The 26,824-nt window shown below is 46.6% G+C and overlaps 2 protein-coding genes and 1 long non-coding RNA gene across 5 annotated transcripts in view; all 3 read right to left on the reverse strand.

Moving 5' to 3' along the window:
* LOC144112566 (uncharacterized) overlaps positions 1–14,706 on the reverse strand; it is a 46,702-nt gene extending 31,996 nt beyond the window's left edge. For both annotated transcript variants that reach the window (XM_077645378.1, XM_077645375.1), the window contains exons 1-4: positions 14,091–14,706; positions 10,286–10,335; positions 7,951–8,056; positions 597–728 (exon numbers count right to left, since the gene is read on the reverse strand). In XM_077645378.1, the coding sequence (XP_077501504.1) occupies positions 597–728; positions 7,951–8,056; positions 10,286–10,335; positions 14,091–14,559 (757 nt within the window). In that variant the 5' untranslated portion in view covers positions 14,560–14,706. The remainder of the gene's footprint in view (positions 1–596; positions 729–7,950; positions 8,057–10,285; positions 10,336–14,090) is intronic.
* LOC144126062 (uncharacterized) lies at positions 14,607–17,653 on the reverse strand. The gene is made up of 4 exons (XM_077660008.1): positions 16,936–17,653; positions 16,389–16,894; positions 15,407–16,330; positions 14,607–15,236 (listed from the first exon to the last, which is right to left on the reverse strand). The coding sequence occupies exons 1-4, from the start codon at positions 17,651–17,653 to the stop codon at positions 14,607–14,609; spliced, it is 2,778 nt and encodes a 925-aa protein (XP_077516134.1).
* A 2,459-nt stretch (positions 17,654–20,112) lies between these two features.
* Positions 20,113–26,716, reverse strand: LOC144112577 (uncharacterized). 2 transcript variants are annotated; one of them, XR_013310335.1, is made up of 3 exons: positions 26,435–26,716; positions 26,237–26,358; positions 20,113–23,429 (listed from the first exon to the last, which is right to left on the reverse strand). It is a non-coding gene; the product is annotated as an uncharacterized LOC144112577 (long non-coding RNA). The 2 variants fall into 2 exon arrangements; XR_013310331.1 differs by having other exon boundaries at positions 20,135–23,031.
* Between the last annotated feature and the right edge of the window lie 108 nt (positions 26,717–26,824).

Raw genomic sequence — 26,824 nt, forward strand, 5'->3', positions numbered from 1 at the left:
AGTCACTCTATTACTCCCGTTTCGAGCATGTCGAATCCCCCAGTCCCCACTTCTCGCTACCTCTTGCTCCCGCCTCCGCTTCGGGCCTTCCCCAGTGCTTCCTACTGCACCACTACTCGTGGCTGGCAGAAGTGATGACGGAGAAACGTTTCCTCCTGCTTCCAACCTTAGCATACTAGATGCCGAGCCACCGAGCTACAGCCAGCGTCAGCAACACAAGTCGCCGGACCTTATCGCACTCTTTTGTGGCATAAGTTTTCGGAGCATACAATGTCTGGTCACATAGCATCTCCAAGCCGAGTGCCACAACTAGGCTTCCTGTCGGCAAAAGCATACAAAACCAAAAACCACGCATTTCAAGAAGTATAAACACAGCCAACTGTTCTCCAGTTTCTGTATTGGCATGCTAGAAATTTGATGCTATTCAACTACCCCACAATAAAAATGATGCCTGCACTGCACGCTTGATTTTACAAATCTTACAATGATGATACAGCTCTCCACAAATCAGTCGTACGCTAATGCAAATAAGGTTCTAGCAGCGATGAGAAATTATAATTAACACGATTTAACTTTTAAAGCGAGTACAAACTTACGTTTCCTTTCCTTAATTGATCCATCTTTTCGGACAGTCGTGTAGCGCTTCTTGATGTCGTCCAATAGTTTACGCCATGTCTCATCCGAGAAGTATGCAGGCTTCCAGCAATAGTACCCTTTGGTGGCCATTTCTGCAAACAAAATGAATTCAAAAGAAGAGCATTGATAAATGTCGCACACGAGATTAAGTATTTCCTTAAATTACAAAAAATACGCATGCAATGCGGCCCTCATGATGAGCCGTGCCACTGCTTCCTGGCAGCTACAGTTTCTCAGTCAACAGTGAACCGACGCCACTGCAGTGAAGCAAAGTAGAGTCCAAGCGGGAGTCTCTATTGAATATCCAAGCAAATGCAGCATTTTTCACATGGAACACACCTGTGCGCATATATCGCCGTGCACAGCCCAATGCTTTAAAGGACACGAGCTCACATGACAGTTCCTGCAATGATGATGATAGCAGCATGGTAAGGGGTTCCCTGAGGAGAGGAGGTTACGAAAGGAGGCAAGCCGTTTTAATCGTTGGCACCTGCGTCTACCCTGCGATCGTTTGAAGGAAAAAAGTATTGAATATGGGAGCACTACAATATCTGAGAAACTCATCATGCACACCTTAGGACGTATGTCCTGGTAACGCTCGCACTAGTCATCTTTCAAGTGGCTGCTGTCGACGTACAAAAATTTGGAGCGTAAATCGCGTCAATTGGATCTAGCTGCAATGATGGAACTTTCAGAGATAAAGTATACTGTCTGTGCACTGTTTACAGCTAAGGAAGCTCTCTTTTGATGCATGGAGTGTGGATTGTTATAAATTAATAGGCCTCGTGGAGAGAATGGTAATTCTAGGCCTCACTGTTCTGAAAAATTGGACTTCAAAAGACGCTACAAAAGCCCCTCTACAAAGATTAAAAGCAGACCCCATGTGCTCTAAAATTTGGACAAAGGCTGTACCGGTATCATCGCCACATCGCCACCATTACCTCTCCGCCGCTTGCTCGTGCCCGCACCGGTTTCTGCTGCAATTCGCCGTTTAGATTGAATACAGTTCAAACCTGGCGTTCGCCTTATTTGGCTCGAGCCCCGATGCCCTAGCCCCACGTGTAGGAACCAAGTGTAGTCTCTTACGTACCTAATGCATGGTGCATGTCGGTAGCACTTCTCATAAGCTCATGCCGAACACAATCAAGGGAGGAGACACGAAGAGGGCAAGAGAAACAAGTGCCCCGCCTTTGCCACATGCCGCGAGCTACTGGGAGCAGCTTTTCCGGGAAGCAGACAAAGCGATGATGTCGATGATTACAATGGTTATTAATGTCAATAAATATCAAGAAGATAACAGCACTTCTCAATCATGATGACATGTATTGATAGATGAGTACCTGTGCAAAGAGGTTCAGAATGCGATTTCGCAGCGATAGCATTTAGTGCCAATTCTCTCATTTCGTGGCATGTAGAAGTGTCCTCATAGCAAGACATATGAAATCATTTAAAAAGCGGCAATACTGTTAGAGGCACAACAGGCGATTTTCAGGTTCGATATAAAAGCAAGCTTTAACTGCGCATCGTCTAATGTTATCGACATGCTTCAATGCTCCTCTTGACTGAAACAATATATCGGGTAAACCGGGCAAACAATGAGCGCCAGACTAAATGGTCATCGAAAGGCGAAACAATTTATTCATCATCATCAGCCTGACAACACCCACTGCAGGGCAAAGGCATCTCCCATGTTTCTCCAATTAACCCTGCTCTTTGCGAGCTGCATCCACCCTTTGCCTGCAAAATTTTTAAACTCATCTGCCCACCTAGCCTTCTGCCGACCACTGCTAAGCTTACTTTCTCTTTGAATCCACTCCGTTACCCTTAAGGACCGGTGCTTATCTTGACTTTGCACTACATGCCGTGTCCAAACCCAATTCTTAAATCTTGATTTCGACCAGGATGCCATTAACCAGCGTTGTGTTCCCTCACCCACTCTGCCCGCTTCCGGTCTCTTAATGTTTCTTATTGTTACACCTATCATTTTTATTTCCATGGCTCGCTGCGTTCTCCTTAACTTAAGCTGAATCCTTTTCATTAGCCTCCATGTTTCTGCCTTGTAGGTGACTACCGGTAAGATGCAGCCGTGTACACTTTTTTCTTGAGGGATATTGGTAAATTGCCATTCACGATCTGGGAGAACCTACCATATATATGCGCTCTAGCCCATTCTTATTCTAGTTATTTCCCTCTCATGATCCGGATCAGCTATCACTACCTGCCCTAAGTAGACCTTTACCACTTCTAGCCCCTCGTTGCCAATTGTGAACTCCTGTTTCCTTCCTAGACTGTTGACATTACTTTGGTTTTCTCCATCTTAATTTTTAGACCCAGCATTCTGCTCTGCCTGTCTAAATCATTGAGGATGCTGTAGAAGCTTGGGCAAGTTGGTGTGACATGGTTTTTCAGCAGCGCAGGGGACAAAAGACGTGACAAGTGCACAGACACGGCGCTGTCAGCGCCGTGTCTGTGCACTTGTCACGTCCTTTGTCCCCTGCGCTGCTGAAAAACCATTGAGGATGATTTGCAGTTCACCTCCTGAGTGACTCATCAAGGCAATGTCGTCAGGGAATCGCAGATCATTTAGGTATTCTCCATTAACTCTTATCCAAAAATGTTCCCTACTCAGGCTTCGTAATGCCTCCTGTAAACAGGAGGCGAATAGCAATGGCGAGATGCGTCTCCTTGCTTGACGCCTTTCGTTATTGGAATTTTATTGTTCACTTTATGCAGGACTATGGTAGCTGTGCAGTTGCTATATGTATGTTCCAGTACTTTGACATAAGGCTCTTCTACACACTGATTACGCAATGCCTGTATGACTGCTGAGGTTTCCACTGAGTCGAATGCTTTCTCGTAATCAATGAAGGCTATATATAGAGGTTGGTTATACTGTGCTCATCTCTCTATCAATTGATTGTTAGTGTGAATATGATCTATTGTGGAATATCTTTTACAAAAGGCTGCCTGACGATTTGGTTGATTAAAGCCTAAGTTTGTCCTGACTCTATTACTGATTACCTTAGTAAATGCCTTGTAGGCAATGGATAGTAAGCTGATCGGTCTGTAACTTTTCAAGTCCTTGGCGTCTCCATTCTTGTGAATTCATATAATGTTTGCATTCTTCCAAGCTACTTGTATGGTCGAGGTCATAAAGCATTGTGTATACAGGGTGGCTAGTTTTTCAAGCACGATCTCCCCTCCGTCCTTCAAGTGATCACCTGTTACCTGATCCTCCCCAGCTGGTTTTCTCCTTTACATTGCTCTTAAGGCTTTCTGTACCTCCTCTTTCGCTACTGGCGGGTGACGCATTGCTGTGCGCTACCGTCTCTCTCAATAACGTTCTGATTACACTGACTACTGTACAGATTTGGGTAGAACACTTCGGCTAGTTTGACTATCTTATCCATATTGCCAATTACATTGCCCTCCTTGTTTCTTAGCGCATACACTTGGTTTTTACCTATGCCTAGTTTCCGCTTCACCGCTTTTAGGGCACCTCCGTTCTTTAGAGCATGCTTTATTCTCTCCATATTAACCTTTCTTATGTCGGCTGCCTTCCTTTTATTTATTAACTTCTATATCTCTGCCAGTTCTATTCGTCGGCAGGGTTAGACACCCTTAAGTTTTGGCGTTTTTAATCAGATCTTTCGTCACCTGAGAAAACTTGCCGGTTTCCTGTCGAACCGTGCTACCGGCTACTTCAACTGCGCACTCCGTAATGATAGCTGTCAGATTATCATTCATTGCATGAACATCAAGATCGTCTTTCTCAGTTAAAGCCGAATATACCAAGCCACCTGACGGCACATGAAGCCACCTGACGCAGCCGGACACACAGCCTACCAATCCCACACTATCTCTCCATGCTCCACACCACAGGATTCCTTTCTCCTGAGCTGTCCTTCTCCTTTCTACAGTTTTGCAGGTCAGCTGGTTAATCGACTTGTGCAGCCATCATGCCTCGACAAGATTAACCCTCCCCATCTTAACGCCATTCCAACTTCATACCTTCCTCCTCCACCTTTCACACTGCGAAACCTCGAAGAACTGCTGTCAAAAGTTTCACATGAGCCTGGCACCTAATTGGCACTGGCGTTAAATTGATCGAAGTGAAAAATTGCACATTTGAAGTAATTTATTGTGCGTACAGTGGTCAGCATTTTTGCAAAGCCTCCGCATGTATACCGCATCCAAGGTAGAATACACGTTTTCGGCCGAACACTAGCGAAGGCAGATTATAAGCCTCGTCTTCTGGCATTCTCTACAAGGATGAAGCACTGCTCAAGAAATTCACGCAGACAGTGGTGTGAGTTCTCAATGTAGCCATCAGAGCGGAACTCTAGAGCGCTATGTATAATATACGGCGAAACATGGCGTCTGCCGTTTGACCTCCAGTCCTTCGCTTTCGTGTACATTTTTGTCAGGATGTACCCTTAGTATCGCATGCAAACGAAACGAAACTTTGTTCATTCAAAACAGCTTGTAAGGGCAAGAGTCTGCTTTTCCGATTTAAAATGCAACGTTTTAAATTAACCTGCCCGACTCGCCGAGAGGGTGCAATATAATCAATGCGCGCTGTTTGTTCCTATGCTTGGCACAGCTCTTTTTGCCGGTTTCATGCATTCAGTGTTTCAAAGCAATGAAATATTGAATACAATGCTAAAAAAACACCAATTTCTTCTCAAGTGAATGACAGGCGTTTGATCCAGTGTCCTTGTATTGCGGTCTCTTACAAGATGTCTAGTGTTTTCAGTGGCTAGGTGCGAAATAAGGGGAGGCAAGGGGACCACGACACGTTTCTGCTTAGTCATCAGCATATTTGTGTGCTTTTTGTACGAACGAGCATGCCTAGGTTTTTCTTACATTCGCCTTCAGGCAGAGCTTAAATGTCCTCCGATTTAGGGTGTCTCCTGAAGTGTCCCTGTCCAGCCCAATCACGAGAGCTACAAAGCATACCTGACCGCAACGGAGCGTGTTTGGCACCAGGAAAACGTATTGTAGTTTGGGAGCATTCGACCCTCACAACGCGATGAAAAGAGGGAGATACAATTATGTCAGCCTGCTCTCAAGCATCACACGTAACATTATCCGACACTTTGCAATTATAGAATGAATGCGTAAAAATCACCACAACTGCACATTTTGTTTCTTCCTTGGCCAACCAGTCAAAAGACGACGAAGTGCTCCTTTTTTGCAGCGGTCGGCGGAAAGACTGTTCATGATATTATGCTGCTTGAGTTGGGGGAACTAATCTTGTGTTGTTAATGTAGCACTCTCTGTAAGAGTGCATTTCTACCTTTTTGGGTGCTAAAACACACTTCACCAAAGTGCTGAATACTTCAATGAGCCGCGGTTGCCAGAGACAGTCGGCACGCGGCTGGGTCTCAGCTGCATCATCCTCGACATACTGTATCTCGGCCTCGCCTCAGCGAATTTCATTTGTTTCTTGGGCTGGTTGGTATAGCATACCGAATGCCGAAACCACAGGTGAGGACAGAGACTAAGGAAGTTGAAATGACAAGTTGTATCCGTCCATAGATTCACTCAGGCAATTTGTCGGTTAACAACCCGCCTGCAGGGTCACAGTCAGCATCGACTTGCACAACCTAGTCACCAAAAGCAGAGCAAAAAGAGATAAAATTGCGGACATACAACCTACAGCGCTTTTGGATGTTTTGTTTTCACTGCACGCATGGTGCCGTAATGGATTTTGATTATGCTCGGTGCTGCCAAGAGGAAACAATGAGGCATTTTCCGGATACGCCTGGTCCGGACATGAGTGATATCCATCTCAACACGAACCGGAAGGTTACTCAGCGAGGATTTCGAAGTTGTCAAGCTGTTGACAATATAAATCATGGATTCACCTGTTATGGGGTGTGCGAGATGCTTGAAGGTTGCGCTACCCATGGCCGAACCTGGCAGGTTTAATTTACGCCACAAGTATGCCCCGTTGCTTTGTGTTCAGCACGCCTTCACTCTCCTGCGCTATACCCCTGGGAACTTTCGTTAAAAAAAGTTTAAGTTCATCGGCAGTATTCTACCGCAGCTATTGCTGCACTTGAAGCAGCCACATTCCACGCACACACACATACTGACATCCCCCAACTGACGTCTCTGGAAGCTATGTACTGGTATTGCAAACGCAGAAAGATATGTGGGGAAAAAAGCTGCAGGCACTGCTATGGGTCACATTCTATAGGTAATGGCGCATAGGAAGGACGTTGTATTGGTACCAACGACTGTTACCGCTTATTCCAGTTTTGGTCGTCTTTAACAAGAGCAAATTTTCACGCGGTTCGTGCACATTAAAAGACGTCGCTTGGTTCCAGCGATTATCCACACAACTAGCCGCTTGTCTCAGGTCGGGCTGTCAGCTCACTATGTTCGTGATGCTGTATGTTGTGTGCCAGGAGATGCATTAGAGCGTCCCGGTCATCTTAGGGCGGGTTCCTCACGACAGCTTTGAAAGAAAGAATGAAAGTATTTCCCAACAACAATAAAAAGAAAGGTTCGAGGACAGCCACAGCCTCGCACACTGCTTCTTACAATAGCTGCCGTGTGAATAACAGCTAGTATATATTTCTTAACGCGAGCATCTCTGCCAGTCCAAAACAAATTGCTGATGGTTTAGCTCTGGTTAATCCTGGTCGAAAGCGAAAAGCTCCATCTCCCTGGTTACGTTTGTGGCCGATAAACTTGCGGTCTCTACGGCAGGTGCCGCGTCGCACACACATAGCTTTAGGTTGAACGCATAAAAGTTCACCGGTGTTTTATGCAGAACAAACTTTGATGCCCTGCGCATGAGATTCCACACCCTGCTTTCCAGTTTCACTCGGTCAAGGTGTGTGACGTTACGCAGGGAGTAGGCAGCATACCTTGGATGCCTACTTTCCTCCCCTACGTAACGCGGTGATGGAGCGCACTTCTACCGCTCTCTACGGCAGGAGTGGCATCGATCACGCCTAGCGTTCCGCTGAACGTATCAAAGTGCAGCAGCGTTTTACGCAGAATCCACTTTCATGACCTGCGCATGCGATGCCGGCAGATGCTTTCCCTCTTTTCCGCTTGACCGAAGCTCAAGGTCAAAGGTCAAAGTCGAGATCAAAGGTCAAAGTCGAAATAGATGGTGCAACAGAAGCTAGTGTCGCCTGCTGTAGCTGACGTCATGTGTCGAATCTGACTACCACCAGTTTTGCTCATGGTTTCACCTCTAGCTATATTCAAGGTGAAGCTTTCGGCCTGCTGACAGCTCTAAAAGTTGGCGCTGTGAAGCTTTTTGCTCGAAAAAAAAAATACGCAGATACTCACCTTCCTCGAAGCGCAACACTTGTTGCGAGGCTGGTTCCACTGCACGGTGCGGTCTTCCGTTGCCAGGGACTCTACTGCTCTCGTTCCTTGCTGCAGCTCCGGGCATCTGAAATTCACGGGTGTACATAAAATAGGGTCGAAGTTATTTTTCTAGCTGGAATCTGATCGCGTATAAGGCGATGCGGCGCCATAAGAGGAGTGAGTTTAGCATCGCAAACAAGGCTCCAGAAAGCCGTCTGACCACGTGCGTGTTCCCAAGCTTTCAGAAGCACACGGTTTAAGACCCCTAACTACCAACGAGTTCCGAGTTGGGGAGTTGCACTAGGCCATTGGGCCCTTCTGAATTCAGGGAGCGAGAAAGAATTGTGTGTGGGCTCTCGATGATTTGAAATGATGTACAAGCCTGCTGTTACCACCGTCTAAAACAAGCTGGCACTAGGAACTGAGTAAAAAGATTGAAACCATCAATTGTCTCCCATAAATCACGCATCCTAGGTAATTTCTATTTTTAAGGGGAGGTGGTAAGTACCGAGAATTGCCACTAGCTTTCTCCCCTGAACATCTGTCTTCATACCATACATAGCAGAAATGTTCCAGAAGCTGGGAAAACATTACATAGATTATCCTCACTTCATTAAGTTCAAATGCCTTTCTCAATAATATTGTTTTTTTTCATGTCTTAGGGGAATCGCTATGTCACATAAACATGAAATTTAAAAACCTAGTATTTGCTGATCAATAACGTTCGGTGCCAAAGAGAGCATCCCAATTCTTCCATCGCCATCCTGCATGTTCCAATTTCCCCACAACCACACGTTAATCTGAAACATATTCTTTATTCCTGCCATGCAGCAATTTAATCCCCTTTAATCTGCACTCCACACCCCCATTCAAGCGCGCCTGGCTGACATTGGACCAGCTGACGGACAAACTGGCCTTGGTGACTCTGGCGTAGCATGTACTCGACGCTTAGTGCTTTCTTTGAAGCTTTCTCTTCCTCCCTGTCCACAAAAAGTGTATAGAGCTACATAGCATAAAGCCGCAACACGCTTGTGTTATGGCACTTCCTAACGTTTCTTCCTAATGTTTCCATTGAAAGTGTATGCTTGATTTGGGTGGAACATGAACCGCGTAAATAACCACTAATAGACATCAAATGCAAGAATGTACGATCCCTCACAGTATGAAGAAAGCTTGACGAACAGAGTGCCAAGACAGTGTGATCCATCGAAGAAAAAAAAAATGTCCGAGAATGACAGATGCTTGAGAAAATATAGAGCATTGATAACATGCAGTAAGTCATAACCACACCTTGATTGTGCTCCACTTGCCCTCTCATTTGCATGTCGAAGTCGCCTATCCAGAGATAGGCTATTCTCAAAAACACCCCCTCCCTCCTAATCAGCGCGTCCAATATAAGACTCAGGCACCCACACAGCTTAACCCGAAGAACGTGCTGTCCATTGCTGTCACTCTGTCACCATAAAAAAAGCTGGCCTTTAACTTAGATTCTGGACATTTTGCAGGAATTCCTTTTCGGAAAGTCATTCATTCTATGCGCAGTCATCGAATGGAACCATATGCCATCAAACATAGGTACCGAATTGGACACAACTAAATTTCAAGAGCTAATCCGTGGTTTTAATGACAAGTTACTTAACCCACAGTCCTAATGGTGTCACCCTTTCTTAGAATTTTTTTATATGAAGACGCGCCTGTTGTGATGAATCATAATGCGCCCCAAAATTTTGCGCCCATTCATTTGTTTAACTTCAGCGATTTACCTGTACTTATCATTTCATAGTGTAGTGATAATACTAGCGTTGTAAATTTTTTTGCACAATTATGCAGAATATTGCGCGTATGTTTTTATTTAGTTATTCTTGTTTGTTTTTGTCTGCTTTTTTTCAGTATTATGTTGCGACTAATATTTGCTTTTTACCACCCCCCCTCTTATGTAAAACCCTCGAAAGAGGGACTTGAACTGCATTTTGAATCAATAAATAAACACACGCTAATGCCACTCTAGCAGAGTCGTGGCGGCGCCGACATGCTGAGTGGAAATTCCCGCCATCATGTCCTACCCCGGGTAATGGCTGCTGCATTTCAATGCATGCAGTGTAGGAACTGCAAGCATCTTAAAATTTCTGTGCATGACAATTACCCCGAGTGAACGCTGTAAATACCGATTCACCTTTATAACGTGTCTGACAGGTCACACTGCTCTTTTTGGGTGCAAATGGTATTAGGCACGAACAATATTCATCGACTGTTAACTTTGCACGTGACAAGCAAAAGGCAATAGGAGTGCTTGTGGGCGATGCAAGGTCCGTACCTGAAAGGGCTTGATTACCTCAATGACCCAGCGAGAAGAAGCAACCGGCTCTGAAAAAAAAATGTACGCAGTTATGAAAGCAGGCGGCACATTTTTCTATTACGTGGAATTTGTAGAACAAACGAGTCAAGCAATTCCTAGACAACCCAATAGAGCATTGTACAAAGTCCGCTCTTCCCCGTTGATATTCATGGCAAGACAGGTGGCATAAATAAAGAAGACAAAAACTGAGCACTTCTCACGTATCAAGTAAAAGCCTTTCAATTGCCTAACTAAGGCCGAAGGGATGGCGTTCAATAGATTCTGGCCTGAAATTCTAGAGGTGGGAAGTTGTACCCTGTGTGTTGATAGGCTCTTTGAGATAGAATGATTCTTTTAGGATCACAGCAACGGAATTGGCGGACGTCTTAATTCATTTGTACGCTAAGACACTTAGGTCAGTGAACTCTTATATATTGACTTTTAGGCTGTTGTTTGCATTTAGTGAATTGGAGCTATCCATCAAGGCATCTGATATCAATTATCAGGTGTGCAGAAATATAAAACTGCCCTTAGTACAGTGGCTCGAGTAATTTCAGCTGCTCAGACGTATCTAAGGGACACATAAGCAGAGCGCAGCCACATCTACCTCTCTCCGGCCCTGCCAGAGCATTCCTCGCATACTGCCACTCGAACCAGAAGGAAAGTGCGAAAGGAGCGTGATGCATCCGCTCTGACCAATGTCACTTTGTGGGGGTGACTATGTGGGCTCTGCAGCCGGCCAGCGCCCCTTGGGTCCATCTGCAGGGCCGAAATTCCAAGCGTCGTAGAGCCACAAGAAATTACATCTTTACACATCTAATTAGCACCAGCTGCCCTGATGGTCCGCTACAATTCTCTACTTGCTGCCAAGCACCGAACTGTTAAAATTTAAACGTCAATTAGAAAATCTTAGTCACATACTGTAAAGTCAACTTCTATCACAACCGTTTCGACGCCCATAAATGCTGTTGCCATGATCGCGAAAGAATCATGACTCGTACCTAAAAATGGCTGTTTTTCTAAAAAAAATCACTTTTCTAGTAGGCAACCTGTACTTCTTTGCTGTTCTGAACGGTTCCAAGGAAACTGAATGCCTCATTAGGCCTAGACGCGCAGTGATCGAGTGCGTATCTAAATCAGAGCGCACAGTTGTAGCTTGCACTTTGCTGCCAGTGCAACGCTGGCCATAGCGAACGTCATCACCAGTTGTTACGGAAAGCGCAGATGCGCTTTGTGCGTGTGTCATTGGGTTTTCCTCCCTCTCTGTCTTCTTTGAGCAGTTTTACAAATGATGAAAGACACGAGTACAACACACAAAAAGGCGCTATAATTCTGCTCGTACAAAAGTGCGCATTTATGTTTTCAGGAAAACACTTCGGCAACTGGGGGAATCTGTATTTATAAAAGCATTGCATGTTTAATATGTCTTCTCATGTCCTGTGTACATGTATGTGCGGCTCCACTGCTTGTCTGGCTCGGCCACTGAAGCCCTATAGAGCTTTTGAAGGTCAGATGTCTGTGCATTGTGTTTATGTTTGGCGCAGTGATGTATTATTATCAGCATATTATTATCCGCACATGACATACCGATTAGTGGCAGTCAGAGAATGTCCAGATAGGATTTAAATTTACAGCCGCAGCTGTTTAGCAGAAGATAGTGGGAAACACACTGCATCATTTCGCGCCGAAAGCGCCCCTGATCATGTTACTAACCTTGTCCTCATAGCCATAGCTGCGTGCTTCCCGCTTAGTGATTATCAGGCGGGGCGTGTGGTCGCATTAAGCCGGTGTCAAGTGCCTCGAAACGCCCTTCAACATTACATCCTTAAACAACTGCATGGCGCGGCATGGGCAGCAGCAGCTGCCACTGTTATAACCATTATGAGATCACTGCGGCACCCACATTGGAGGAATGCGTAAGTATTGATGCCTCCTCCCCCTCTTTTCCCCTGTTTGCCTAAATTAATCAAGTTCCATCATTGCCAATTTTGAGTTTTCAAACTTGGCGCCAAGCTTCGTCTTCAAATTTGGCGGCACCACACCTCCGGTTTTTCCTTCATGCTATATCTCTTTCTGAATACTCTGGTGATCATTCTAGCAACCAATCAGGTGGCTAGAATGAAATATCAGCAGAGTATCCAGAAAGAGATATGGCATGAAGGAGGCGGACACTCGAGCTAATGAAAAGCCTCGTGGTCAACAGGGTGACATACAGCCTACTATACCACAATTGTAACAGAGGCGAAATACAACAAATCGACACCATCCTAAGGAACACCCCGAAAACGGCGCTGCAGCTACCACAATCAACAGCGACAGAGAAACTGTTGCCGCAGCCACAGTTGCCGCAACCCGGGTGAGTAGCCGAGCGCCCTAACCCCTAAGCCACCGCATCGGGTTCCACACCAAACCAAGGAAAAAAAATGGAGGATGCTTATAAGCTTCGTCTTTAAGAGTGAGACGCGACAGCGTGCCGCGGTGTTGCCGAGGGGTACATGGAACGCCATCGCCCGTTCAGCGCGACGCGTGGCCCGTTGGGCAATTAAAGGAAAGGACGCCTGTCTCACATATATCGGCGGACACCCGAACCGGGCCGTAAGGGAAGGAAAATGAAATGAACAATTGCTTTTAAGGAAAGGAAATGACGCCTGTCGCACATTTCTCGCTGTACACACGGATCGCGCCGTAAGGGAATGGAAAAATCGATCGACCGATCGATCAATCAATCCTTAACGCTGTGGCGTTAAAATCCCTTCCCTTACGGCGCGGATCAGGTGTCCACTGAGATGCGCCATTTTTCGCTCACGGCCAAAGATGCCTACGACACCGGCTTTTCTGCGACACGAGCTCCTTAAAGCTGTCGCGTTAAAATTGCCAGGACATTCGCGATGAAAGCACTTAAGGCGCAAAGGCCCCGTGCAGGACCCTCAGCTAGGGATGCTGCGCATAAGGAACACGCACAGGTTGGCGTCTCTGCGACGGCAAAGAGGGTTCGTTGATAGCACGTCCTTTACGGCGTTCTTGAATTACAACGTTCAAAGCGAGCAAACAACACCTCGGCGTCGATAGGAAACAGGCAACGCCAGGACCTCGAAGTTGGTTTATGGGGGCTTAACATCCCAAAGAGTCAGGCTATGAGGGACGCCGTAGTGGAGGGCTCCGGGAATTTCGACCACCTGTGCAACTAGCACTGACATCGCACACTACGGGCCTCTACAATTTCATGTCGCATTTCGATGGAAATTCTGTAGGCCCGTTCGCGCTTGACACAAAGCATAGATGGGATCGATGTGCGTCAATATCCCGAGGTTCTATCACGCAAATGTGATGCAATAAAATTCATTCAGCATCCCACAAACACGGGCAAAAACAGTCTACAGAAACCGCTAGCCCTCACATTTGTAGCTTCAGGGTTTAGAACTGGTCGCATTTTACCCAAAAAATAATTCTAAAAAATTTCCTCCGCGTAATCTAGCGACGAAGTCTGCCAAGCCTGCCTGACGTACAGAAGCGCGCTTTTTTCGCTATCCGCCAAACGCTTAGGTATCGGTTTTTAGTGCGGCTGGTCTGCAACAACCTGCAATAAGCCTTTGTTTGGGGACGACTCAGGCAGAGCTGTTCCCCTACGTTCCAAGAAGAAGTAAGGTTCCCGGTGCAGCCAGCGCGCAATTATATGCATGGCGTCCAGCAAAGTAGTTACGCAATCATGCCTTCCTGTAGCCGTGAGCAGTACTACTGAACAGCTAACGCTTAAAAAGAACTAGAAGAACAGGTGCAGACTTACCATTTGTTGCCGTTAGAGCGCAATGCTCCTCGAAGTTCAAGAGGCGCATTTTGAAGTGGTCTTGAATGCGCATCTTTAAATTCGGATATCCAGAAGAACGCTCGTCGTACTGCACACCACCTAAACGCGTCAACTGCGAGAAAAAGTGTGAGGACGCGTCCACACGTGCGTATTGGCCTGGGAGAGGCTTGGACGCTACCAAGACGATTCTCTGAGGGGGTGACTTGCGAGACTTGGACGCTACCAATATGATTCTCTGAGGGGGGAGACAGGTACTGAAATAATAATAATTGGTTTTTTTGGGGGAAAGGAAATGGCGCAGTATCTGTATCATATATCGTTTGACACCTGAACCGCGCCGTAAGGGAAGGAATAAGAGAGGGAGCGAAAGAAACGAAGAATTAGGTGCCGTAGTGGAGGGCTCCGGAATAATTTCGACCACCTGGGGATCTTTAACGTGCACTGACATCGCAGTGAGAACACGAACGGAACCAACACGAGAAAACACTCGTGCGATTAGAGGTTGAGGCGACTTGGCGCATTTAGACGTCTGCCACTGCGCGTGTGGTAGGTGCGAGTATCAGGCGTGGATGCATTTTCCTCCCTGGTGGAAACCGCTGCCCTGGGACGAGGCACTCTTGTATGGGTTCCAGGCGACGGGATGGAGGTGGGTGTCATGGACTGCGTTTCCATGTACGCAGGTTTAAGTCTGTCCAACGAGACAACTTCCCGCCGCCCCCGCATTTCGATAGTGAACGTCTTCCGCCCACGGCGGAGAACCTTGAATGGCCCATCGTACGGTGCTTGTAGTGGCCGTCGTACAGCGTCGTTCCGCAGAAAGACGTGACTACATGACTCAAGCTCGTTGCTCACATGTGTCCTCCTCTCTGCGGGCTGTCGTGGAGGTGTAGCTCGGAGCTTGTTCATGATGTCGCGAAGGCGAGATGCGTAGTCGCTGGCGGAAATGCGAGCTCGCTGTTGGTCAGATGCAAAGAAATCACCAGGCAGACGTAGAGTCGTGCCGTAGACAAGTTCCGCAGCGCTGCAGCCGATATCTGCCTCGCACGCTGTGCGTGTGCCCAAGAGCACGATAGGCAATGCTTCCACCCAAGAGTCGTGTTCACTTGCCATGAGTGCTGCTTTCAGCTGCCGGTGAGAGGCTTGTGATCAGTCATTATAAAGAATTCCGTCCCTTCTAAGTAATGACGAAAGTGCCGGATTGCTGCGTAGACGGCCAACAGCTCGCGTCCGAAAGTGCTGTAACGCTGCTCGGTGGGTGTCAATTTCCGAGAAAAGAAAGCGATCGGTTGCCATACTCCTTTGTTAAGTTGTTGAAGGACAGCCCCCACAGCTGCGTCCGAGGCGTCGACCGTGACGCACTGTGGGACTCCCGGTTGCGGGTAGGCGAGAAGTGTGGCGTCGGCGAGGTGTCTCTTGATCTCTTGAAAAGCCGCTTCGGCGTCGTCCGTCCAGAGCAGCTCCCTAGCAGCACCTTCGTGTGTCGACAGCAAAAGGTGGAGAGGGTGCAGAACGGCCACGCACCGAGGTACGAAACGTCGGTAGTAATTTACAAGGCCAAGGAACTCGCGCAGCTGGCGCTTAGTGGTGGGTCGTGGAAACTTCTCGACAGCTTTAACCTTGTCTGGATGAGGTTGAATGTCAGAGCTTGAAACAACATGGCCAAGAAAAGTCGGCTTCTCGGCACCCAGCTCGCACTTGTCCGTGTTAACCAGGATGCCATGCTCCGCCAGGCGCTGAAACACTGATCGCAGATGCGCCTCATGCTCGTCCGATGAAGTGCTTGCGATGAGTAGGTCGTCGAGGTATGCATGGCAGAAGTCGAGGCCATGCAAAACGCCGTTGATAAAACGCTGGAATGTCTGTCCGGAGTTTCGCAGGCCGAACGGCATGCGCAGAAACTCGAACAGGCCGAAGGGCGTGGTTATCGCCGTCTTCGATACGTCCTCTGGAGCCACGGGGATCTGATGGTACGCCCGCACGAGGTCGATCTTGGAGAAAATCGCCACACCATGTAGGCTGCACGTCACATCATGAATGTGAGGTACCGGATAGCGGTCTGGCACGGTTGCTCGATTGAGGGCTCGATAGTCGCCGCAGGGTCGCCAGTCTCCTGGTGTTGACTTCGGCACCATGTGCAGTGGAGACGCCCATGGGCTAGCGGACGGGCGGATTATGCCGAGCTCGAGCATGTGGTCGAATTCCTGTCGAGCTGCTTGCAGCTTTTGCGGGGACAAGCGGCGTGGGCGTGCGTAAACTGGTGGGCCTGTGGTGGCATACATTGTGTTTGACGGCCGCGCTGGCCTGTGGTGGCCGCGTCAGTTCGGGGAATTCGCCGAGGATGCCGGTGAATCGTGTAGCGCCCGGCGGTGCTACGAGCGTGGGGCTGAGGGGAGGATGCCTGGATGGCTTCCCGCGCACTTCTGCGTGTGACAGGGGGTCCTGTAAACGCCGGTTGCGGACATCGACAAGCAGCCCGAAGTTGCGCAAAAAGTCCGCTCCCAGGATGGCAAATTTTACGTCAGCCACGACGAAAATCCACCGAAATGTCCTCTTGAGGCCCAGGTCCAGCGAGAGAGAGCGTTGCCCGTACGTCGGTATCGTCGTATTGTTGACAGCTTGCAACGGTGCTGCGCACGGTCGTTTGCGATCGGCTGGCGACGCTGGCACGACACTAACTTCCGCCCCTGTGTCGACTAGGAAACGAGCACCTCTTTCGCGATCGGTCAGGAAGAATACCGATGGGCGACTGTCCGGCAGGGCGGGGGCACTGGTCACCCTCAGCGCTGGCCCGGGGCGTTTCCCGAATTTTCACAGGGCGGCACACAGTTCCGTGCAGCGTTGCCGAATTTGCGGTGGTACCAGCACACCCTGCGTTGTTGTGGTTGTGATGCGGTACGCTGTCGTGGTCGCTGGTTGCCGCTCGAGTGCAGCGCTGCGACGGTGTCTGCGAGGCGAGAAATTTCCTCTCGCATCTCTTGCAGGGAATTGGCGGACGGTGCGTCTGCGTGCACCGACGCGACTGTGGGCACGGCGACAGCCATGAGTTTGTCGGCGAGCTCGGCCATCTTGGCAAGGTCTGTCTCGCCCGACGCCGTGAGGCCTATCCGTACGCTTGTGGGAAGCCTTTGCAGGAACAGTTCCCGCACCAAACGGCCGTCGCTTGCTGTCGTGCCGCCGGCCAGTTGTTGCATGTGGCGTAGCAATTGGCTGGGCCGGCGGTCGCCAAGTTCGGCCTCCCGCAGTAGCTGCTGGAGACGCTCCGGCTCTGTAGGTGTGACACGGCGAATCAGTGTCTCTTTTAGCGTCTGGTAGGCGTTCTCTGCCGGTGGTGTTAGCAGTAGGTCCCGCACCTCGCTGGCTGTCGCAGGCGGAAGGCTGCCCACCACGTGGTGGTATTTAGTACTGTCAGCAGTGATGCGGCGTGCAGCGAACTGCGACTCAACTTGCACGAACCAAAGTTCCGGGTCGCCAGTCCAAAACGGAGGTAGCTTCACGTCAAGTACGGCTACCGTAGGACTGCCGGCGTCGCTTGGCTGGTTCATGGCTATCACGTCCGGGTCGCGTATTTTTTGCGGCTGGACACGAATGCGCCGCGAGAAGGAAAGCACTGAAACGAGGTGGAGAGACGCTGCCTGGTTGGCTGAGCGATTCTCGCGGCCGGCTGTTACCAGCAGCGGGCAGCATCCCCCGCGCTGCCTGTCGCTTGCGCGGCAGCGGCGGGGCGCGCGTGCGTTTGCTTGACGCCGCGGCTGCTGCGGCCACGCGGGTTACGCATGTTAGCTACCGCGGCAGCAGCGGGGTGCGTGCGTTTTCTGCGGCCACGCGGGGTACGCATGTTTGCTACCCCGTAGGTAATCTGGGTAACACATGGTGCAGCCCTAAAACCACTATCATTGATCTCAGTTAGAAAATTTACCTAGCCCAGCCTCTAAAGCCTGTATGTTATAATGAACATGGGAAGTGGGGCCAAATCATCGAAGCTGTTAAAATCATCTGTGGCTTTTAACAGCTATTGTCCATAGGTGACATGCGCAGACAAACTGCTGTATGGATGCTGGATATTTTTTCGATAGATGGCTCTTGAGTGTATCTGTTCCATTTTGATTTTTATAATGCAGCAGATATGGCTGTCAAAGGCAGATAATTCTCATTTTGTCAAGCATCATTTGTCAAGAACAGTCTTGCATATTGCACACATTTGCAAAAATCCATTTTTTTGTGGAACAGATTCCTAACAGTTCTATGTAATAATAGTAACAATACTGTATTGCTCCACAGTAATAATACATCTATTTGTTGAGTCAGCCCAAACTGCAATTTCTTGTAATGGTGTGTACCCAGCAGTCAGTACAAAATAGTTGCAATAGAAATCAGTTAAGCAATTCAGAATGAATGAAGCATGGTCAGTGGATGATCATGATAATAATGGATTTCTACGGCCAAAGAGTGCCATGGCACAAGGTATTTTTCATTTCTCAAGGTGGGGTCAAAGACCCATTTCCCAAGCATTTCACCCTAAATAAGCCGAGCACTAGACCAGGGAAAAGCTTGTACCCACTGTATCACCAGTGGGTACCCGACGGCACTGGGGATAGAACCCCGCACCTCCCACATGCGAGGCGAATGCTCAACCACCATGGTCAATGGAGGTTTTGTTTTTACCTAGAATGCTTTCAGTGAACTATTCAAGTGCACAGACAATCTATTAGTTGGAAAAGACAAAATTCTGGAGACAGAATTTGGAACAAGAAAAGCAAAACAAAACACCATTTGATGGAAAGATTTGGGATGTCTTAATGAGTGTGCAGGTATGTGACGTGTTAAGTTTTCTTGACCCATAAATGAGCGGTTACCACTGCATTATCTGTTCAAAATTTCTGGTTGTTTGCTAAAACAGAAGACCGGGCTTCTTGGTAATTCATCTTCTATGGAACCGGGCAGAAAAGGACACGGATGCAGAAAAGAACACGATGCCAAGTGTTTGAAACAGGTCATTTCTCAGCAATGTGCAAGAAGCAAGGAAGTTGCTAAATTTGTCACACTTTCACATTGCTGGACTGTGAATTTGTGGCATACCTTTTCCATTACTGTCCATGCAGCCTTTAGGGAACTGCACTATGTGTTACTGGTACCATATGGACAAATTGTCCATGTGAATGAGAACGCGTGCGGTCATTCCGCAGTCACTAGAGTATTTGGCTGCTCCTCTTCCTCAGATGCACAGTCATCTTCGCATGAGCACATCAATTCTCAATGTAGCCCCTAGCAACAGGAGTACACTTCCACCACTTGTGCATTAAAAGCATAAGAGCACGTGCTTTGCTTCACCCACCCTATGCTCAGACCTTGTGCCAATGGGCTTTCGTCTGCTTCCCCAGGATGAAGGAAAATTTGAAGGCTACGAACTTTTCATCTTATGAATAGGTCACCTATGCAGTGTGCACTTAGTGTAGTCAACAGATGCACTAGTAACAGTAGTTACTACCACTAGTGGAGACTGCCGAAAAGTTGGGAATAAATTCATTGCAAACTTACTTTTAAGTGTAACTTCCTTCAATTTTTTCAACTAGTAAGTTGCAAGGCAAGAAGCGAAATTTATTGATTACACCTTGTATTATCAACACGTCTTTAATTTGCAGTTAAAAAGGTGTTTTCCACAAATGGCCAGTGGCTGATAAGGTCATAGCAAACATCCTTGTTCTGTCAAGACGCACAAAGGACGGACCTTTTCCATAGGCACAGTGAAGAACATGATGGGCTTTTGTGCTTTCTATGTTGCCAGAGAGCATCAGTTGGTGCCAGCATATGCACTACATCCGGGGTTTATGTAATCAAGTGCTGGTTCTGACTATTCCACAGAGAGCTTCCGCAGATATATACCTGTATCTTTTCACTTTGACATAAAGGCGCAGGCACAATTTCACTTCTTTAAAAATGAAACTGTCAAGAACCACCCCCTTCCAGTTTCACTTCACTTGAATAACACGATAGCCAGCAAGCTCTGGTGTCCTTCTTTCAGGAATAGATTTGAATAGAATAGAAGCTTTATTGTCCGCAATTTTACATACAGATTTTTCTGCCGCACCTAAACACCTTGGTGCTTGTGGGTGGGCCGGCAGAAGCAGTGCACACCATACACCGGACAACGAAACGCTCACAAATATACTAAGTTGACTCATAAATCAACACTATTAAAAAAAAACGGGCAAGTATATCCTCAAAAAAGTGATGCCACACTCTTGTACAGAGTTCAAAGACGTAACAATATGCAGAAGTACAGGAATAAACCATCACGAAAGTAGTGACAATTTTCACACGCAGTTCTGCCGAGTAATAGAGCCAGAAAGCAGAAAACAACGATACACTGCCCCTTAAATGCAACAAATTCCATAAGTGCACTTTTCATTTTCTAAGTAACTGAAGACAGTCATGCTCATGAGGCTGATAAGGAAAATGAAATAAACGAATAAAATAAGTACAAAAGAGCAACATAAAAAGATTGGCAACGCTTTAAGAAACACGATTATGGCAAGCAGGAGTGAAAGAGAAAAAAAAGTAAAAGGAAAAATCCCGTTATAAAAGCACCCAGTTTCTTAACGGGAATTTTTATTTTTTTCTGTCGCTGATACACAGGAGCTCGTCAGGTAAGCTGTTAAACTGTGGTAAATAATACCTATGAGTTCTTTTCCCATAATTAGTATAAACTCGTGGCACCAAAAGTCTTTCCTTTGGCCTTAGTGTTCTTTGCTCACAGGTTCTTTGGAAACTTATGTCATAATAATTTGTTGTTAGAATTACATACTAATATCTGTCTTAAATTCAATAGGCTTAAATTATTCATGATGTCTTCATTCTGTCTATTATTGAGTTGTGTCACGTACACACTATTTCTGGAAATCTTACGCAGCAGTTCATTAACTTTTGTTTGCCGAGTAACAGAGCAGCTGCCGTAGATTGTTACAGCAGATCATAGGATGCTTCCGCCTACAGACTGAAATACATTGTAACATGTTTTAACAGTTGCTCCTCGTAATTTGTATATATATGCCTCAACTTGCCTTAACCATTTACAAATGTATGACATGTTCATCCCAGGTAAAGAACTCATCTATGCGCAGACCCAGATATTCGACAGGGTGGGTATAAGGAACTGGGATGCAACAATTGTCACATCGCAGTCCATGAAGCCTTAATTCGCCATTAAGTTCGACGCACTTGTGAGGATTCCTAATGCACATGAATGCACATGTTGAAATCGCCTGCTAGACACTAAATTGTCCCTATGGTCAAGTTTTCCCAGAAGTTTTTCAAACTCGAACAAGAACTCACCTATCGGCCCGCTAGGCAGATGGTAAGCTGCACAGATGACAAAGGTGTGTTCATCAGACGTTATATTTACAATCACTGTTTCCATGTGTTGTGTAGGTATGGCGGTGCGTTCAGTATTCCATTCGTTTCTAATGTACAGCAGAATGCCGCCTCCTTGACCAGTTTCACGGCAAAAGTAATATGACTGATAAGCTGACAACTCATGTTTCACATGTGGGTTCATCCGCATTCATTTCTGTCAACGCTATTACATCTGTTTGCTCTGGCTTCTCAGATAAATGTAAAAGAAATTCATTCCAATGCTTACGAATACTTCTTATATTGACATGAAGTAAATCGACGCCTTTCTTATACCCTTCTTCAAACGCAAACTGCTTTGCATACACGTGCCATCCGTATAGGTCTGTAAAATTTGTGCACCCATTACACTTCCTCGAAGTCATCAATGAATGAATTCGAATGACTTTGTCTCCCTCTTTCTTTCTCATGAAGACCTTGCCGTTTCTTGTCCACGTGAATTTGAAATCTTTCACGCACTTTTGATTTTGCAGCCCACCACAACTGCCGAACATGACGATTCATGTTGTCGATGATGTAGATGTCTTCAGATTTTAATTAATCTCTATTCGCGGCCCATGAATTGCGAACATTTCGATCATTTAAGCGGACCAATACTGGAATTTTTTCTTCTTTAGCTTTTAGCCTGTGAGCAGCATCGACACTCTCGGAATATGGTGTGGGCAAACCAATCTCTTGTGAAAGGAATGCCCAAACACTGAAGATATCTTCATTTTCCCTGAAAGGGATGCCGTGTATATTTCAATGTTCTTGCGCCATGAATACTGTTTAACATCATTTACAGCTATCTTTAGTTGTTTCGTCTCATGGCCACTTTTATCCAGTTGTTCGTGAAGTTTGCACATGTGTTTACAAAGCTCTGCAATTTTTTTTGTTCATTTTCTGTAGTTTTTTCCATGATGTAATCGTACTGCCCTGATAAAAATTTCATCGATTCTTCTATGCTGGCAACTGTTACAGCTTGCTCTTGTGCCGTTTCTAAGATATCGTATTGTCTTGAACTGTGAATGCTCTATCGACTCCATCCTGTTGAGAATGTCAGCAAGTTTCTGCAATGTCTCTGTTCCGTGTTGCACAAGGAGTTGAATATTGTCAGCTTCTGTCTGACTGACCTGTTCTCTGGTTCGGTAAACAATGGTCCTCTGTACTGTTGTTATTGTCAGGCAGAAGACTATGGTACGGTTACTGTGTCAGTAAGGGTGAAAAAAAGGTACAAAATTCTTAGCATAGTGAAGCTATTATTTAGAGAATAAACAATATTGGAACATTTGCACCTCACAACATTGTTGATTTATGTCGTGCCCCATCTTTGTTGTCAATTTAAAGCACAGCAAAAAGTACAACAGCATGAAATGTGGACCGCATATATATAAGGCGGCTTTTTCGGTACCTGTTGCAAGTTTATTCTCAGTGACTCATGAATATAGGGCATTAAAAAATAGTTGCTGTCACGCGAGGACACCAGGGTCAAAACGGTTAAATGGCTCCGATACTTTCTTGCATGTTCTGCAACCTGTGGGCACAAAATATAAATCAGTCTTTTTGTGCTGGGAAAGCTGCATAAGAAAAGCAACGCGCCATATCTTTTTCTTTCTAGTGCTGCACCAAAGCCAGGAGGGCCCTTTATACCATCCTGGGCAGAATTTCTGCAAATAATTTCCTGACTCGGGGTGTAGGCAGCTTAGTGTGGTAAGGTTGAAAGGGCCCCCTGCATTACTTTGGAATGTCTGTTGGGTTCGTTGGTAGCCAACGGTTGTGATGGGGCACCATCAAGAGTGTTGCTGGCTGGTGTTGATGGAGAGTTCTGGGAATCTTCAACGCCATTCTCAGGAGTTTTGCAAGGGCTGCAATCACCCTCTCCTTGGTAGGACACCTCTCCTGTTGGCTGCTTGACTTGGGACACCTGATGATCTACAGCATAAACACCATTGGCGCAGCATGCCTACAGCTGCTTCTCTTGACAGTTCATGTGATCTAGACCTTGTCAAATACACACGGAGTATGTGACGCATGAGTCATATGCATTACAGAGTTGTCCTCAGTATGATATTGTCAAGCATCCAGAACCTGCATGCTTCCCAGCACTCTACCTGTCTCTCAATCTGTAAGCACGCCAACAACTGAATTTTAAACATGCAATTTTTCTCATCACAATGGAAAACGTGTTTCTAAGGTACTCAATTTCACAACACTTGTCAGAAACACTGTAGAAGATTGTAATTGAAAGCTTTTTGATCACCGAATACCAGTTTTTATGTATCCTGAAGAAGCTGGAAACCATGATCAGTGAGTGAAGATCACAACTGCCAGACAGTAATTTTACCATTTTCTTCTATAGAACAGCATCCATTTCAGTTTCCGTACCAAAAGCTGTTATGGCGCAGTGATGTGCGCCTTGTCGACAAAACTTTTTTTACTGCTTCAACTAACAAATGCAGAACACTTTAGCGGCATCTGGTGACAAAAGCTTGAAGCACCTCATTGGCAGTGCGAAGGGAGGGTTCCTTTCCATCGAAGGACGCAATCGAGAGAGCGTAAACTAAAATAAAATATGACGAACACTCCCGAGAGAGAAAACAAGTTCTACGCTCAACAAATATAATATTTTACTGAGATATGGTCACATCGTGGGATACACTGATATAGCGGCAAGGTCTCGCTGCAAGTGGCATTTGTTTGTTTTATGCAATTTTCAACAAAAAATTAAAATTATAAATCTTTGTTTCATATTGCAAAGCTCAATTCTACTACATGAGGCAACACATCATTTTCACCACAACCTCAAGACACGTTTTGGTAAGTCTTCAGTCCCTTTAATGTGAATTATGCAGAAACTACCCATAAATCTTTCACCTACTCGCTCTTTTGTGGCTCTACTAAACACAAATGCAATAATGCAAAGCTTATTCGGCTCGCAACTGCAGCTGTGTGTTTCCTTCTTTCGAATGATGCACCAAACATTAGTGTATATGGATCACCATGTGGTGTTTGCCTATGACTGCTATATAATATATAATTGATTTTCTTCTGACATGGGTTCAATCCCTGCTGCGGTGGTCACATTTCGATGGTGGTAAAATGCTAGAGGTCCATGTACTGTGCAATGTTTCTGCACGTCAATGAACTCCAGGTGGTTGAAATTATTCGGTGCCCTCTACCACAGAGACCCTCATGGCCTGATTAGCTTTGGGATGCTAAAACCTATAAAACCAAACTAAAACCACATTAAATTTCTACTCTCATCTGTTTCGGTTTCACTGCCGCGATGGCTCAGTGGTTATGGTGCTCTGCTGCTAACCCAAAAGATGTGGGTTTGATCCCGGCAGTGGCGGTAGCATTTCAAGACAAAACGCTACACTCGTGTACTGTGCAATGTCGGTGCCCGTTAAAGAGCCCCAGGTGGTCGAAATTATCCACAGCCCTCCACTATGGTGTCTCTCATAGCCTGAGTCGCTTTGGGCTGTTAAACCCCACAGTCCAAACCAGCGCAGCTAAGCATCTCAGCTGCCGTAAGCAGGCAAGGCACCCATCGTCTTAGCAGCAAACGCGGGAGTAGTCATGCATAACATTGGTTCGGGCCATGGAAGATGCGTGACAAGTGACCACTTCATTCGAGCGTCAAAACTGTGAAAATTGGACAAGGAACCTGGCAGCCCTGGGCGGCTCACCACCACATCTGTGCAACCCAGGCTACGCTAAGGGACTTCAAGTAATGCAGAAAGTTGAGCGAGTAGGTGATTCATTATTAAGCTTGGCACCAGCTTGAGTAAAAAGACACAGAAGAGGCACACAGGTCAGCGATTGTCCTGCGTGCCTCTTCTGTGTCTTGTCTTCCACTTACGCTGGTGCCAAGCTTAATGATGCTAGGCGAGCCACGTGCGTCGTCGGCCGCGGCAATAATCTCATCTCTTCCATTGTCAGCAAACAACGAAACAGCCAACGAACGTAAATGTCTGAGAGCAGATGTGAACATGAGTACGTAAGTAGATGTTAAGGCAGGTAGCCGTGAAAGCGAGTGAGCTGAGTGAGTGAAAGGACCGGGGTTGAAATCCCTGTGCCGCGCAATTCTCGATCGGTTTTTTTTTTTTTTAAATTCCGCGTGTCGATGGAATTGCATTATCAGTCGTGGGGTGCGGCCTGACCTCGGTGACCAGAACCGACAATGCACTCCATCACCAGAATAGGATTTCGCCACCCTGGTGCAGTATTTGTCCACAACCTCCCATATGAACAAACCAATTGAAGGCAAGCACAGCAGGGGGCGGCAGAAAGTTAGGTGGGCGAATGAGATTAAGAAGCTTGCGTGGATAGGAACCGTGACCACAGTTTGCACAGGACAGGGTTAATTGGAGAGATATGGGAGAAGCATTTGTCCTGCTGTGGGCGTAGTCAGGCTGAGGATGAGCGATTGTAAGTGGACAAGAGTCTGAGTGAGTGAGCCACTTCTCATGATGCCGTGGTATGTGGGAAATACAAAGTCGATGGAACTGCCATATAATGACAGCATTAGAAATGTTAGGTTCATTGGATACATTTTACTCCCGCAGTGGGCCTTTGCTAAATTTCCGGTTTATTGACTAGATACGCTGAATCGTCGCTGAGGTATAACTCGTTCTCTGAATTAACAAGCCTCTAGATTTTGACCTTTAACATGCAGGAAAGTTAGACGAAAAAATAGATTTGAACAGTTCAGTCAGCAGCGTAAAATTCAAGCTTACCTCGAGCGAGTAGCCACGATAGCAAATGGTTTCGATGTGCTCATCGTCAGCTTTCTGTCTGCGAATTTTGAAATGCAGCTTTTCAAGACTTGCTCAAACCCATGGCAGCATTCGCGCGTCCGCTAAGTGTCGCCAAGAAAGAAAGTCGCAGACATGTAAAAAAAAAGCACAATCCCCTTCTTCCAGCACAGCGGGTACCTTCAGAAAGGTTGGGTTATCTACAGTCTCGTCAGCAGACGTGTTGAGTCATGAGCAACGCCGATGTCCCAAGCGATGGGCCATCTTTCGTTCTCGCTGTGTGGAGCGCATCGGGCCCACGCTGCTCGTTATTTTCGTGTTCCCTTCGGAGACTCGAGCCATGATCCACTGCCGAGGTTTGAAGAGTCTCTGAATGTTGAAATTGCTGGCTCTATATCTGTAATATTAATCCTGAGCGAAGTTTCTGCCAATGCAGGCCGCCATGCTGCTGTTGTCACTGCTACTGCCGCTGCCTCATTAACTGTGAGACAAGTGTTGATTTATCTTGCGCGACATAATTATTTACTTTCAAATTTTTTAAATTTGTTTTATTGTTAACTTCTTATAGCA

Source organism: Amblyomma americanum, chromosome 1 (assembly GCF_052857255.1).
Source record: "Amblyomma americanum isolate KBUSLIRL-KWMA chromosome 1, ASM5285725v1, whole genome shotgun sequence".
NCBI classification, from domain to species: domain Eukaryota; kingdom Metazoa; phylum Arthropoda; class Arachnida; order Ixodida; family Ixodidae; genus Amblyomma; species Amblyomma americanum.

What these genes read in the sequence shown, in the direction of transcription:
- LOC144126062 (XM_077660008.1), bottom strand. Translation starts at nt 17,653, where the DNA reads ATGAACCAGCCAAGCGACGCCGGCAGTCCTACGGTAGCCGTACTTGAC. An exon ending in CGGCAACGCTGCACGGAACT is followed by an intron (nt 16,895 to 16,935) that starts GTGTGCCGCCCT and finishes GCCCCGGGCCAG; the next exon opens with CGCTGAGGGTGACCAGTGCC. An exon ending in TTCAACAACTTAACAAAGGA is followed by an intron (nt 15,237 to 15,406) that starts GTATGGCAACCG and finishes TCTCACCGGCAG; the next exon opens with CTGAAAGCAGCACTCATGGC.